A 13831-nucleotide genomic window follows, 5' to 3' on the forward strand; every position below is an offset into this window, starting at 1 on the left:
AGCCCTGTATCAATCCCAAACTAATCCCACTGCCCCACTCTCTCCCCATAGCTCTGTATCAATCCTAAACTAATCCCACTGCCCCACTCTCTCCTCATAGCTCTGTATCAATCCCAAACTAATCCCACTGCCCCACTCTCTCCCCATAGCTCTGTATCAATCCTAAACTAATCCCACTGCCCCACTCTCTCCTCATAGCTCTGTATCAATCCCAAACTAATCCCTCTGCCCCGCTCTCTCCCCATAGCCCTGTATCAATCCCAAACTAATCCCTCTGCCCCGCTCTCTCCTCATAGCTCTGTATCAATCCCAAACTAATCCCTCTGCCCCGCTCTCTCCCCATAGCCCTGTATCAATCCCTAACTAATCTCACTGCCCCACTCTCTCCTCATAGCTCTGTATCAATCCCAAACTAATCCCTCTGCCCCACTCTCTCCTCATAGCTCTGTATCAATCCCAAACTAATCCCTCTGCTCCACTCTCTCCCCATAGCTCTGTATCAATCCTAAACTAATCCCTCTGCCCCACTGTCTCCCCATAGCTCTGTATCAATCCCAAACTAATCCCTCTGCCCCACTCTCTCCTCATAGCTCTGTATCAATCCCAAACTAATCCCACTGCCCCACTCTCTCCTCATAGCTCTGTATCAATCCCAAACTAATCCCACTGCGCTGCTCTCTCCCCATAGCTCTGTATCAATCCCAAACTAATCCCACTGCCCCACTCTCTGCCCACAGCTCTGTATCAATCCCAAACTAATCCCACTGTCCTGCTCTCTCCCCATATCCCTGTATCAATCCCAAACTAATCCCACTGTCCTGCTCTCTCTCCATCGCCCTGTATCATGGATTTCTCTCCCCCTGTATCATGTAGCATGAATTTCTGAAGGAAAAATCATGTTTAACTAACTTGCTGGAGTTTTTTGAGGAGGTAACAGAGAGGGTTGATGACGGCAATGCTGTTGATGTGGTGTACATGGACTTTCAAAAGGCGTTTGATACAGTGTCACACAGCAGACTTGTGAGCAAAGTTATAGCTCATGGAATAAAAGGGACAGTAGCAACATGGATATGAAATTGGCTGAATGACAGGAAACAAAGAGTGACGGTTAATGGATGCTTTGCGGGCTGGAAGAAGGTTTGTAGTAGAGTTCCCCAGGGGTCAGTCTTGGGACCCTTGCTTTTCCTGATATATATTAATAACCTAGACCTTGGTGTACAGGGCACAATTTCAAAGTTTCCGGTTGATACGAAACATGGAAGCATTGTGAACTGTGAGGAGGATAGTGTAGAACTTCAAAAGGACATAGACAAGTTGGTGGAATGGGCAGACAGGTGGCAGATGAAGTTCATTGCAGAGAAATGTGAAGTGATTCATTTTGGTGGGAAGTACATGGAGAGACAATATAGAATAAACGGTACAATTCTAAAGGGGGTGCAGGAGCAGAGGGACCTGGGTGTATATGTGTATAAGTCATTGAAGGTGGCAGGACAGGTTGAGAGAGCAGTTAATGAAGCATACAGATTCCTGGGCTTTATTAATAGGGGCATAAAGTACAAGAGCAAGGAGGTTATGTTGAACTTCGATATGACACTAGTTCGGCTTCAGTTGGAGTATTGCGTCCAGTTCTGGGCACCGCACTTTAGGAAAGACATGAGGGCATTGGAGAGAGTACAGAAAAGATTCACGAGAATGGTTCCAGGGATGAGGAATTTCAGTTATGAAGATAGATTGGAGAAGTTAGGACTGTTTTCCTTGGAGAAGTGAAGACTGAGAGGTGATTTGATAGAGGTATTCAAAATCATGAGGGGTCTGGACAGAGTAGATAGAGAGAAACTGTTCCCACTCGTGAAAGGATTGAGAACGAGAGGACACAGATTTAAAGTATTCGGTAAAAGAAGCAAAAGTGACATGAGGAAAAACATTTTCACACAGCAAGTGGTTAAGGTCTGGAATGCACTGCCTGAGAACGTGGTGGAGGCAGGTTCAATTGAAGCATTCAAAAGGGAATTAGACAGTTATATGAAAAGGAAGAATGTGCAGGGTTAAGGAGAGAAGGCAGGGGAATGGAACTGAGTGAGTTGCCCTTTCAGGGACCAGTGCAGAAATGATGGGCCGAATGGCCTCCTTCTGCACTGTAACAATTCTGTGAACCTGTGATTATATGTCATTAGTCTCCAGATTTCTATCGATTTATGTTTTGAACATGCTCAATGATTGAGCTTCCACAGCCCTCTGGGGTAGAGAATTCCACAGATTTATCACCCTCTGAATGAAGAAATTCCTCCTCATCTCAGTTTTAAATGGCCGACCCCTTATTCTGGTACTGTGACCCCTGGTTCTAGACTCCTCAGTCAGGGGAAACATTTGATCTACATTCTCCCTGTCATAGAGTCACACCCTGTAAGAATTTTGTAAGTTTCAATGAGATCACCTCTCATTCTTTGAAACTCGAGAGAATAAAGGTCCGGTTTCCTCAATCTCTCTTCATAGGACAGTCCCACCAGCCCTGGAATCAGTCTGGTGAACCTTCGTTGCACTCTCTCTATGGCAAGTATATCCTTCCTTAGAACATAAGAAATAGGAGCAGGAGTAGGCCATTCAGCCCTTCGAGCCTGCCTCGCCATTCAATGAGATCATGCGCAAATTCAGCATGTGCCACTGTAACGTCACAGTCTGCGACTTCAGGCAGCTGCCAGGACTAAAGATGGCGCTGCTCACATAATCACATAAAGGCAACCTGAACTAAACACATGGCAGCACACAATGGCGGGAGGGGGAAAGCGAGCGAGCTGGGGACGGGTGGGAAGGGGGGGAGTCTTGGGGGGAGAGTGGAGCGGCAGAAAGAGCGGAGCAGCCAGTGAGAACAGCAGGGGGGGAGGGGGAGTAGAGCGGCAAGCGACAGCAGTGAGAGGGGGAGGGGAGCGGCCGGTGAGAGCAGTGAGTTGGGGGGCGGGGGGGGGGGGGGGGGGGAGTGGAAGAAAGAGCGGAGCAGCCAGTGAGAACAGCGAGGGGGGGAGCAGAGCGGCCGGCGAGAGCAGTGAATTGGGGGGGGGGGGGGGAGTGGAAGAAAGAGCGGAGCAGCCAGTGAGAACAGTGAGGGGGGAGCAGAGCTTGCCGCATGGGTGAATACGTTAGCGTTGCATTGCTGTGCGTAAAGCATATGCGCAGAGGCTGACCTAGCGCGTTGCCTGAAGATGCACACGTCACACGATGACGTCATTGGCGCATACGCTAACCAGTCCTGGCCAGTTGGAAAGCAGAGCATGCGCAGAGAACAGGAGCCCGTCTGCGTATGTGCACAGCTTGGCGCAGCCTGATGACGTCAGTGGCCGGCTGCGTTGTCAGGAATCACTTTGTTTCCTGCACTATCCCCGTATCCCTTGATGTTTTTAATATGTAGAAATCTATCGATCTCAGTCTTGAACATAATGACTGAGCCTCCACAGCCCTCTGCAGTACAGAATTCCAAAGATTCACCACCTTCTGAGTGAAGAAATTCCTCCTCATCTCAGTCCTAAATGGCTTGCCCTTTATTCTGAGACTGTGTCCCCTGGTTCTGGACTCTCCAGCCTGGGGAAACATCCTTCCTGCATCAACCCTGTCGAGCCCTGTAAGAATTTTATATGCTTGAATGAGATCACCTCTCATTCTCCTAAATGCCAGAGAATAGAGGCTCAGTCTATTTAATGTTCCCTCATAGGACAATCCCTCATCCCAATCCCTCTATGGCAAGTAGACCCTTCCTTCGGGAAGGAGACCAAATTGTACACAACACTCCAGCTGTGTTCTCACCACAGCTCCACCCCTGCCCTCTACTTCTCATTTATAAAACCCAAAATGTTCTTATTTTGCTAAAGAAGGAAACTTCTATAAACAATGAACCCATTTGGTGCCATGTAACAGATCTGTTTCCCAACGTCTGCTGGAAAATTAACTGTGATCCTTGGGAGGGTTTAAAAAGGCTGAACCTGGGGAATTAGTCAATCAGGGGATTGATGGGAATGGTGGGGGGGGTGGTGGGGAGGCGGATGGAGGGGGTCGCAGATTCTGCCACTGACCCCTGCGGGTGGAACGTGTGGTATAAAATGGCAGAAAGGCATTTATCTGCTGGAGCTCGTCCTTTACCTTATCCTGAAGATGTTTGATCTCCTCTTGAAGTCTGATGTTCAGAGACTGCAGTTTGTTTCTCTCTTCTCTCACCTCCTTTTCTTGGGATTCAGCCAATCTCCGAGCACAGTCTGCCTCCTCATGGCTAGTGACAGCTTCCTTCTCCAGCCTCTCCGACAGCGCTACCCTCCCCTGTGCCTCTGAAGTCCTCAGCCTCAGCTACTTGGAGTTGGAGGAGGATTGAGAGTGGGTTGGGGGGAGGGGGGAAGAGAGGAAAGGGAGAGGGTAGAGAGGGGGTCAGGGAGGAGTGGGGAGAAGGAGGAAAGAGAGGCGGGGAAAGCAGGGAGATAGAGTGAGGGTAGGGGAGAAGGGGGAGGGAGAGGGGGAGACAAGAGGGGGGTAGAGGGAGAGAGAGAGACGGGAAGAAGGGATGAGAGAGAGAGGGAGAGGAGGAAAGAGAAGAGGCATGGGGCGGAGAGAGAAAGGGAGAGGGGGAGAGTGGTAAAGGGTGATGGAGGAGAGGGTAGAGGGGGAGTGGGACAGGGGAGAAGGGGGGAGGGAAGGATGGATAGAAGTTGAGTCCATGACCAATGGAACAAATTATATTTAGTGATTATTCTTGTACAAAAACCCAGAAACAGAGAGCAGCTGTTTCATCGACTCTGTCCCACACTCCCCATCTACCCCGCTTCTTCCCTGCATCCCCCCGATTGCTTCTTCCCACCCCACCCAATTCCCTGGGAAAGGCAAAAAATCCTTGGGACCTTTCACTAAATAAATTCTGGGAAATTTCTGCTGAATCCCCTGGAACAGAAGCCACAGTGACTTTTCCCCCAAAACAGTTTTCAATGAGACACAAAACCCAGGCACTAACCCTACTCCAGTGTGAATGTTGGCAATGAATCTACACTCACTGCTCGAGACAGAAACTCATCACCGAGATGGTGACCCCAGGAGCTCTCGACACCTGTAACCCACTTCTATGCTCACAAAACTGAATCCAATCTTTTCATTCTTTCAAAGACCTCAATTTACTGTAAGTCTGAGCTTTCCCAGAGTGAGAAGGCTCCAATTCTCTAAGTCTATCAGATCGTCTCACGCAAACACTTCTCCCGTTTCGATATATAATTGTGTCTCCCATGGCCCCGTCTGATCATTGAATCGTTACTCCGTAGGTGCGATTGCTAATGTCCCAGGACCCTCCTGAAATCTCCAGCAATTGATGAGGAATCTCCCAGGACACTGCTGCGAGCAAAACCCCGGGGAAAAATTATCAGGGCTTTAAAACAAAATTGCATCTTCTTTACATCTTCATTGAACACTTACTTTATTATTTAATACAAAAGAAGATTGACAAGGTTGGTATCAGAACATCAGAATTAGGAGCAGGAGGAGGCCATTCGGCCCCTCAAGTCTTCTCCGCCATTCAACTAGATCATGGCTGATCTTTGACCTCAACTCCACTTTCCTGCAATATCCCCCCATCCCTAAATTCTCTTAAGGTCGGAATTTTAAAGCCCGGGGAGTGTGGGTATGGAGGCAAGCATAATTTAACGATCGGAATCGCGGAAGTCGGCACAGGGGCCCACTGCCTCCAGAATGCACTGCCATTTTTAAAGGGATGCTGGGAGGCAGGGAACGGGTCGGGTGTACATCTCCAATTAATGGCCTGTTGAGCTCATTGAAGAACTCATTAACCGGCTTGTCGGCAGCAGGCTTTAATCTTCAAAGGTTGGGAATGTGGAGGATGTCATGTGGGGAACACAGCAGAGTGTACATGCCCTGAACACAGTGTGTGGCCATGAGAGCTATGGGAAGGGCGGATTAGAATACTTCGAAGCCCCTAAAAAAAGCAAGTGCCACAGAGTGGTCATTGCTGGAGTTGTAAGACTTGCTTTTCTCAGTGGTGAGTGGCAGGATACTGGAGAGGGACGTCAGGCTGCTGGCATCACTGAGGCACCTGGGATTGGCAGGGGAAGGCCTGCTTAACATACAAAGCCCAGCTGAGGGAGTTAGGATGGGAATAGGCTACTCTGACATTGGACAGCGCAGCCAGGATGAGCTTCAGTAGATGCAACTTCCTGGACAGCAGGGGGCCAGGGGAGCAGAGCACGGGGGGGTGGCTGCAAAAGGAAGAGGCGCTACCGAAGACATCAGATGCACAGCCCAAGAATCAGCTACCTGCAAATGACAGCACCAGTGCTGTAGGAGGCTGGGCCTATCCAGGCAGACAGTCTCAGTCCTGTGTGCTCTGATCCACAATGACCTGAGGTCTCACGGCCCCCATGACAGTCATCAAGGTCTCTGTCACCCTGAACTTCTATACAACTGGGTCATTCCAGGGATCAGCTGTGGATCTCGGTGGCATCTCGCAGTCGGCAGCTCTTCAGGGTAGCAGGCAGGTCACGGATGCCCTATTCAGGAGGGCAGGGACTACACCCACTTTAACACAGATGGGCCTGTGCAGGCACAAAGGGCATTTGGTTCAGCCTCCATTGCTGGATTCCTCCAGCTTCAGGGCATCATTGATTGTGCCTGTGTGACCATCAAGGCACCATGTGACTGGCCAATGAGATCCATCAAGAGGAAGGGCTTCCACTCCCTCAACATCCAACTGGTCCGTGACCACAATAAGAGCTTCCTCCATATCTGTGCTCGCTTTCCTGGTAGCTGCCATAACTCCTTCATCCTTCGGCAGTCCAGGCTGCCTTGGATTTTCACTCAAACCCCCAAAGTGTGTTCATGGATCCAAGGGGACAGGGATATTCCTTGAAAACATGGCCACAGACAGAGGCACAGAGGTGATACAACCAATGCCAGCTGCTCAGCAGGCCAACCATTGAGCAGGCCATCGGGTTTCTGAAGATGCAATTCCAATGCCTGGATCAGTTGGATGGCACCCTCCAATACCCTCCTGCAAGGGTCTCGCTCATTATGCTGGTCTGCTGCGCTCTCCATAACATGACCCTCCAGAGAGGTGTGGACAGTGAAGCTCTGGAAGGAGTCATCAGGGGAGGAGAAGGAGGTAAGAGAGGAGGAGGAAGAGGGGGCGGAGGGGGGATGAGGTGCTCTTGCTGCACGATGAAGTGGCCTCTTTTTGCCACCCTCTGGGAAGAGGACTTCCCTCCTCTCCCTCACGGCCTGCAGCATTAGATTCAGGTGGGCATCAATGAACCAAGGCTCTGCCCTGTCCCTGGAGCCAGGCCTCCAGCTCCCCTGTGACATCTCGCTTCCCTCTGGTTCTGTAGAAGGCAGATCTCTCCCTCAGGACAACCAGCATTCTCAGTGATGGCTGCCGTGGAAGTCTACATGAGCCCCACACTCGATCAGACCCACTGCCATTTTCAATTCCACTGGCTCGAAGAGGACAGGAAACCTGTCTCCATATCAATTAAGGGCTTAGCTATTTGAAAATTCCAATCTGTATCAGCTTCCTACAGGAGGCAGGTGTCAGACCCAAAACCAGGCCCGGTTCCTGTTTCCCGCCTCCATAATGAAAATCCAGCCCTTGGTGTTCAAACATCTATCAATCTCAGGCTTGAATATACTCAACGACTGAACATGCACAGCTCTCTGGGGTCGAGAATTCCAAAGACTCACAACCCTCTGAGTGGAGAAATTTCTCATCTCAGTCCAAAATGGCCAACCCCTTATCCTGAGCCTGTGGCCCCCGTGTTCTAGACTCACCAGCCAGAGGAAACAGCCTCTCAGTGTCTACCCTGTCAAACCCTCCCAGAATCTTATACGTTTCAATGAGAACTAAGAGATTACAGCAATCCAGAGAGATTGAACAGTTCGGGCTTTTTTCTTCAGCATAGAGGAGACTTAGAGGAGATCTGATGGATGTCTTTAAAATTATAGAATCATGGAAAAGTTACAGCACAGAAGGAGGCCATTCATATGAATGGTTTGGACAGGGTAAATGTGGAGAGAATGTTTCCACTTGTGGGAGCATCCAAAACTAAGTCCATAAATACAAGATAGTTACTATTAATCCAATAGAGAAATAAGGAGAAATGTCTTTACTCGGTGAGGGGTTAGGATCTGGAACTCACCACTACAGGAAGTGGTTGAGACAAATAGCTGAGATACTTTCAAAAGGAAACCAGACGATTACATGAGAGAAAAGGGAATATAAAAAGATGCTGAAAGGCTGAGATGAGGTAGATGCAATGGGAGGAGACTCGTCTGGAGTATTCACTACTCTCCCTCAGTACTGACCCTCCAACAGTGCAGCGCTCCCTCAGTACTGACCCTCCAACAGTGCAGCACTCCCTCAGTACTGACCCTCCGACAGTGCAGCACACCTCAGTACTGACCGTCCGACAGTGCAGCACTCCCTCAGTACTGGCCCTCCGACAGTGCAGCACACCTCAGTACTGACCCTCCGACAGTGCAGCACTCCCTCAGTACTGACCCTCCTACAATGCAGTGCTCCCTCAGTACTGACCCTCCAACAGTACAGCTCTCCCTCAGTACTGACCCTCCTACAATGCAGTGCTCCCTCAGTACTGACCCTCCGACAGTACAGCGCTCCCTCAGTACTGACCCTCCTACAATGCAGTGCTCCCTCAGTACTGACCCTCCAACAGTACAGCTCCCCCTCAGTACTGACCCTCCTACAATGCAGTGCTCCCTCAGTACTGACCCTCCGACAGTGCAACACTCCCTCACTACTGACCCTCCAACAGTACAGCTCTCCCTCAGTACTGACCCTCCTACAATGCAGTGCTCCCTCAGTACTGACCCTCCGACAGTGCAGCGCTCCCTCAGTACTGACCCTCCAACAGTGCAGCTCTCCCTCAGTACTGACCCTCCTACAGTGCAGCACTCCCTCAGTACTGACCCTCCTACAGTGCAGCACTCCCGCAGTACTGACCCTCTGACAGTGCAGCACTCCCTCAGTACTGACCCTCTGACAATGCAGCGCTCCCTCAGTACTGACCCTCCAACAGTGCAGCACTCCCGCAGTACTGACCCTCTGACAGTGCAGCACTCCCTCAGTACTGACCCTCTGACAATGCAGCGCTCCGTCAGTACTCACCCTCCAACAGTGCAGCACTCCCGCAGTACTGACCCTCTGACAGTGCAGCACTCCCTCAGTACTGACCCTCCTACAGTGCAGCACTCCCTCAGTACTGACCCTCCAACAGTGCAGCACTCCCGCAGTACTGACCCTCTGACAGTGCAGCACTCCCTCAGTACTGACCCTCCAACAGTGCAGCACTCCCGCAGTACTGACCCTCTGACAATGCAGCGCTCCCTCAGTACTGACCCTCAAACAGTGCAGCACTCCCGCAGTACTGACCCTCTGACAGTGCAGCACTCCCTCAGTACTGACCCTCTGACAATGCAGCGCTCCCTCAGTACTGACCCTCCGACAGTGCAGCACTCCCTCAGTACTGACCCTCTGACAGTGCAACACTCCCTCAGTACTGACCCTCTGACAGTGCAGCACTCCCTCAGTACTGACCCTCCTACAGTGCAGCACTCCCTCAGTACTGACCCTCTGACAGTGCAGCACTCCCTCAGTACTGACCCTCCGACAGTGCAGCACTCCCTCAGTACTGACCCTCTGACAATGCAGCGCTCCCTCAGTACTTTACTCCGCACTACATTAAACAACAGTGATTCCCGGGGGTGTTACGGGGGAGAGAATAGTGATGGAATTTGTGTCAGGGGCTGCACGCAGTGAAGGTTAATCCATAAGGGAGGAATAAGGAGCATTGTTAATGGAAAGTCACTGTGGCCGCCCGTGTGCACCACTTGGTGGCCACTTTAAAAACTGCAGCTGTGGAGACTGTTCAGCCCATCATCGTGTCTGCTGTCGGTGCTAGCCCTTCAAGTGGAGCCACCTGTCCTAATCTCATTTTCCTGTCCTTTCCCTATATCTTTGAAATTTCTTAACCCCAATTCCCTTTTCAGTGAAGTTCTAATCTCTGTCTCGATATTCCCTGTTCTAAAAACCCTCTGGGTGAAAATATTTTTTAGAATTGGAATATTACAGCACAGTACAGGCCCTTCGGCCCTCGATGTTGCGCCGACCTGTGAAACCATCTGACCTACACTATTCCATTTTCATCCATATGTCTATCCAATGACCACTTAAATGCCCTTAAAGTTGACGAGTCTACTACTGTTGCAGGCAGGGCGTTCCACGCCCCTACTACTCTCTGAGTAAAGAAACTACCTCTAACATCTGTCCTATATCTATCACCCCTCAACTTAAAGCTCCCCTCGTGTTTGCCATCACCATCCGAGGAAAAAGACTCTCACTATCCACCCTATCTAACCCTCTGATTATCTTATATGTCTCTATTAAGTCACCTCTCCTCCTCCTTCTCTCCAATGAAAACAACCTCAAGTCCCTCAGCCTTTCCTCGTAAGACCTTCCTTCCATACCAGGCAACATCCTAGTAAATCTCCTCTGCACCCTTTCCAAAGCTTCCACATCCTTCCTATAATGCGGTGACCAGAACTGCACGCAATACTCCAGGTGCGGCCTCACCAGAGTTTTGGACAGCTGCAGCATGACCTCGTGGCTCCGAAACTCGATCCCCCTACTAATAAAAGCTAACACACCATATGCCTTCTTAACAGCCCTATTAACCTGGGTAGCAACTTTCAGGGATTTATGTACCTGGACACCAAGATCTCTCTGCTCATCTACACTACCAAGAATCTTCCCATTAGCCCAGTACTCTGCATTCCTGTTACTCCTTCCAAAGTGAATCACCTCACACATTTCCGCATTAAACTCCATTTGCCATCTCTCAGCCCAGCTCTGCAGCCTATCTATGTCCCTCTGTACCCTACAACATCCTTCGGCACTATCCACAACTCCACCGACCTTCGTGTCATCCGCAAATTTACTAACCCACCCTTCTACACCCTCTTCCAGGTCATTTATAAAAATGACAAACAGCAGAGGCCCCAAAACAGATCTTTGCGGTACACCACTAGTAACTAAACTCCAGGATGAACATTTGCCATCAACCACCACCCTCTGTCTTCTTTCAGCTAGCCAATTTCTGATCCAAAGCTCTAAATCACCTTCAACCCCATACTTCTGTATTTTCTGCAATAGCCTACCGTGGGGAACCTTATCAAACGCCTTACTGAAATCCATATACACCACATCCACTGCTTTACCCTCATCCACCTGTTTGGTCACCTTCTCGAAAAACTCAATAAGGTTTGTGAGGCACGACCTACCCGTCACAAAACTGTGCTGACTATCGCTAATGAACTTATTCTTTTCAAGATGATTATAAATCCTATCTCTTATAACCTTTTGCAACATTTTACCCAAAACTGAAGTAAGGCTCACAGGTCTATAATTACCAGGGCTGTCTCTACTCCCCTTCTTGAACAAGGGGACAACATTTGCTATCCTCCAGTCTTCCGGCACTATTCCTGTCGACAATGACGACATAAAGATCAAGGACAAAGGCTCTGCAATCTCCTCCCTGGCTTCCCAGAGAATCCTAGGATAAATCCCATCTGGCCCAAGGGACTTATCTATTTTCACACTTTCCAAAATTGATAACACCTCCTCCTTGTGAACCTCAATCCCATCTAGCCTAGTAGCCTGAATCTCAGTATTCTCGTCGACAACATTTTCTTTCTCTACTGTAAATACTGACGCAAAATATTCATTTAACACTTCCCCTATCTCCTCTGATTCCACACACAACTTCCCACTACTATCCTTGATTGGCCCTAATCTAACTCCAGTCATTCTTTTATTCCTGATATACCTATAGAAAGCCTTAGGGTTTTCCTTGATCCTATCCGCCAATGACTTCTCGTGTCCTCTCCTTGCTCTTCTTAGCTCTCCCTTTAGATCCTTCCTGGCTAGCTTGTAACTCTCAAGCGCCCTAACTGAGCCTTCATGTCTCATCCTAACATAAGCCTTCTTCTTCCTCTTGACAAGCGCTTCAACTTCTTTAGTAAACCACGGCTCCCTCGCTCGACAACTTCCTCCCTGCCTGACAGGTACATACTTATCAAGGACACGCAGTAGCTGCTCCTTGAATAAGCTCCACATTTCATTTGTGCCCATCCCCTGCAGTTTCCTTCCCCATCCTACGCATCCTAAATCTTGCCTCATCGCATCATAATTTCCTTTCCCCCAGCTATAATTCTTGCCCGGCGGTATATACCTGTCCCTGCCCATCGCTAAGGTAAACCTAACCGAATTGTGATCACTATCACCAAAGTGCTCACCTACATCTAAATCTAACACCTAGCCGGGTTCATTACCCAGTACCAAATCCAATGTGGCATCGCCCCTGGTTGGCCTGTCTACATACTGTGTCAGAAAACCCTCCTGCACACACTGGACAAAAACTGACCCATCTAAAGTACTCGAACTATAGTATTTCCAGTCAATATTTGGAAAGTTAAAGTCCCCCATAACCACTACCCTGTTACTCTCGCTCCTGTCGAGAATCATCTTCGCTATCCTTTCCTCTACATCTCTGGAACTATTCGGAGGTCTATAGAAAACTCCCAACAGGGGGACCTCTCCTCTCCTGTTTCTAACCTCGGCCCATACTACCTCAGTAGACGAGTCCTCAAACGTCCTTTCTGCCGCTGTAATACTCTCCTTGATTAACAATGCCACACCTCCCCCTCTTTTACCATCTTCTCTGTTCTTACTGAAACATCTAAATCCCGGAACCTGCAACATCCATTCCTGCCCCTGCTCTACCCATGTCTCCGAAATGGCCTTTGTAGTCTTTGTCGTCCCCAACATTCTCCCAGTGATAATCCTCAGTCTATACCCCCATTGCTGATTCATCAACCAGTGAGAATAATCTCGCACTATTCAACCTCTGAAAACCTCATCATTTTGAAATGCTCCATTAACTCCACGAGAGTTATGATTTCTCCGCATTTTGCAAACAGGTGCAAAATAACTAAACCAGGGGGAAAAAATTACATTTAAACAAGGGAGTTTCAAACAAAATAGGAAGATGCAATCTGGAAAAATAAATGTTTTGGGAAAAACTATCAGATAAATTCTCTCGGGGATGGTTTGCTGAGGATCGTGTCGTTTGAATCTTCATCGGTGCAAAATTAAATATTATACTCAAACAGTGAGACATGGAACGGGAGCCCTACCTGCCCTCTCAGGTGGATGTTAAAGGATCCTGCAACACTATTGCGAAGAAGAGCTGGGTGGGGGTGTGGGGAGGGGGCTGTTCTCCCCAGTATCTTGGGCCAATATTCTTCCCTCAACCAACATTACTAAAAGCAGATTAATTGGATATTTGCTCTAGTTGCTCTGTTTGGATTCTTGCTATGCACAAAGTGTTTGCCTACATGATAACAGTGATAGCACCTCATTGGATGTGAAAGGCTTCGGGACACATCTCAGAGATACATTGAAGCATTGTTTTTATTGGAGTTTTACTTTTTCTATCCCCTTTTAACCACAGTTTCAGTGCTGTTTCTCAAAAAAATCACAGAAGAGAGACAGAATATCTGTGTCTTGGGTTTTGTTAAGTTGGTGGATTGTTAAGTAGCCATGGTGTTTCTGAGTTAGGCAGGGTAAGACAGTCCTGTTGTTTCAATAAAGTTCCATTATTACTGGCGATGGTTTTGCCTTTAGGCTGCGATGGGGTAATGGTGAGCATTGAAAAATGCCCTCTTGTCCTGGTGCTGTGAGCAATGCCACAGGAGATCTAATAGTGGGGGTAAGTAAAACTGGGGG

General features: G+C 49.0%; 1 protein-coding gene across 2 annotated transcripts in view; it reads right to left on the bottom strand.

Annotated features, from left to right (window-relative positions):
- Positions 1–13831, bottom strand: part of LOC137377206 (trichohyalin) — a 65124-nt gene that overhangs the window by 21435 nt on the left and 29858 nt on the right. For both annotated transcript variants that reach the window (XM_068046704.1, XM_068046703.1), the window contains exon 3: positions 4129–4329. In XM_068046704.1, the coding sequence (XP_067902805.1) occupies positions 4129–4329 (201 nt within the window). The remainder of the gene's footprint in view (positions 1–4128; positions 4330–13831) is intronic.

This window comes from Heterodontus francisci, chromosome 14 (genome assembly GCF_036365525.1).
Source record: "Heterodontus francisci isolate sHetFra1 chromosome 14, sHetFra1.hap1, whole genome shotgun sequence".
Classification (NCBI taxonomy): domain Eukaryota; kingdom Metazoa; phylum Chordata; class Chondrichthyes; order Heterodontiformes; family Heterodontidae; genus Heterodontus; species Heterodontus francisci.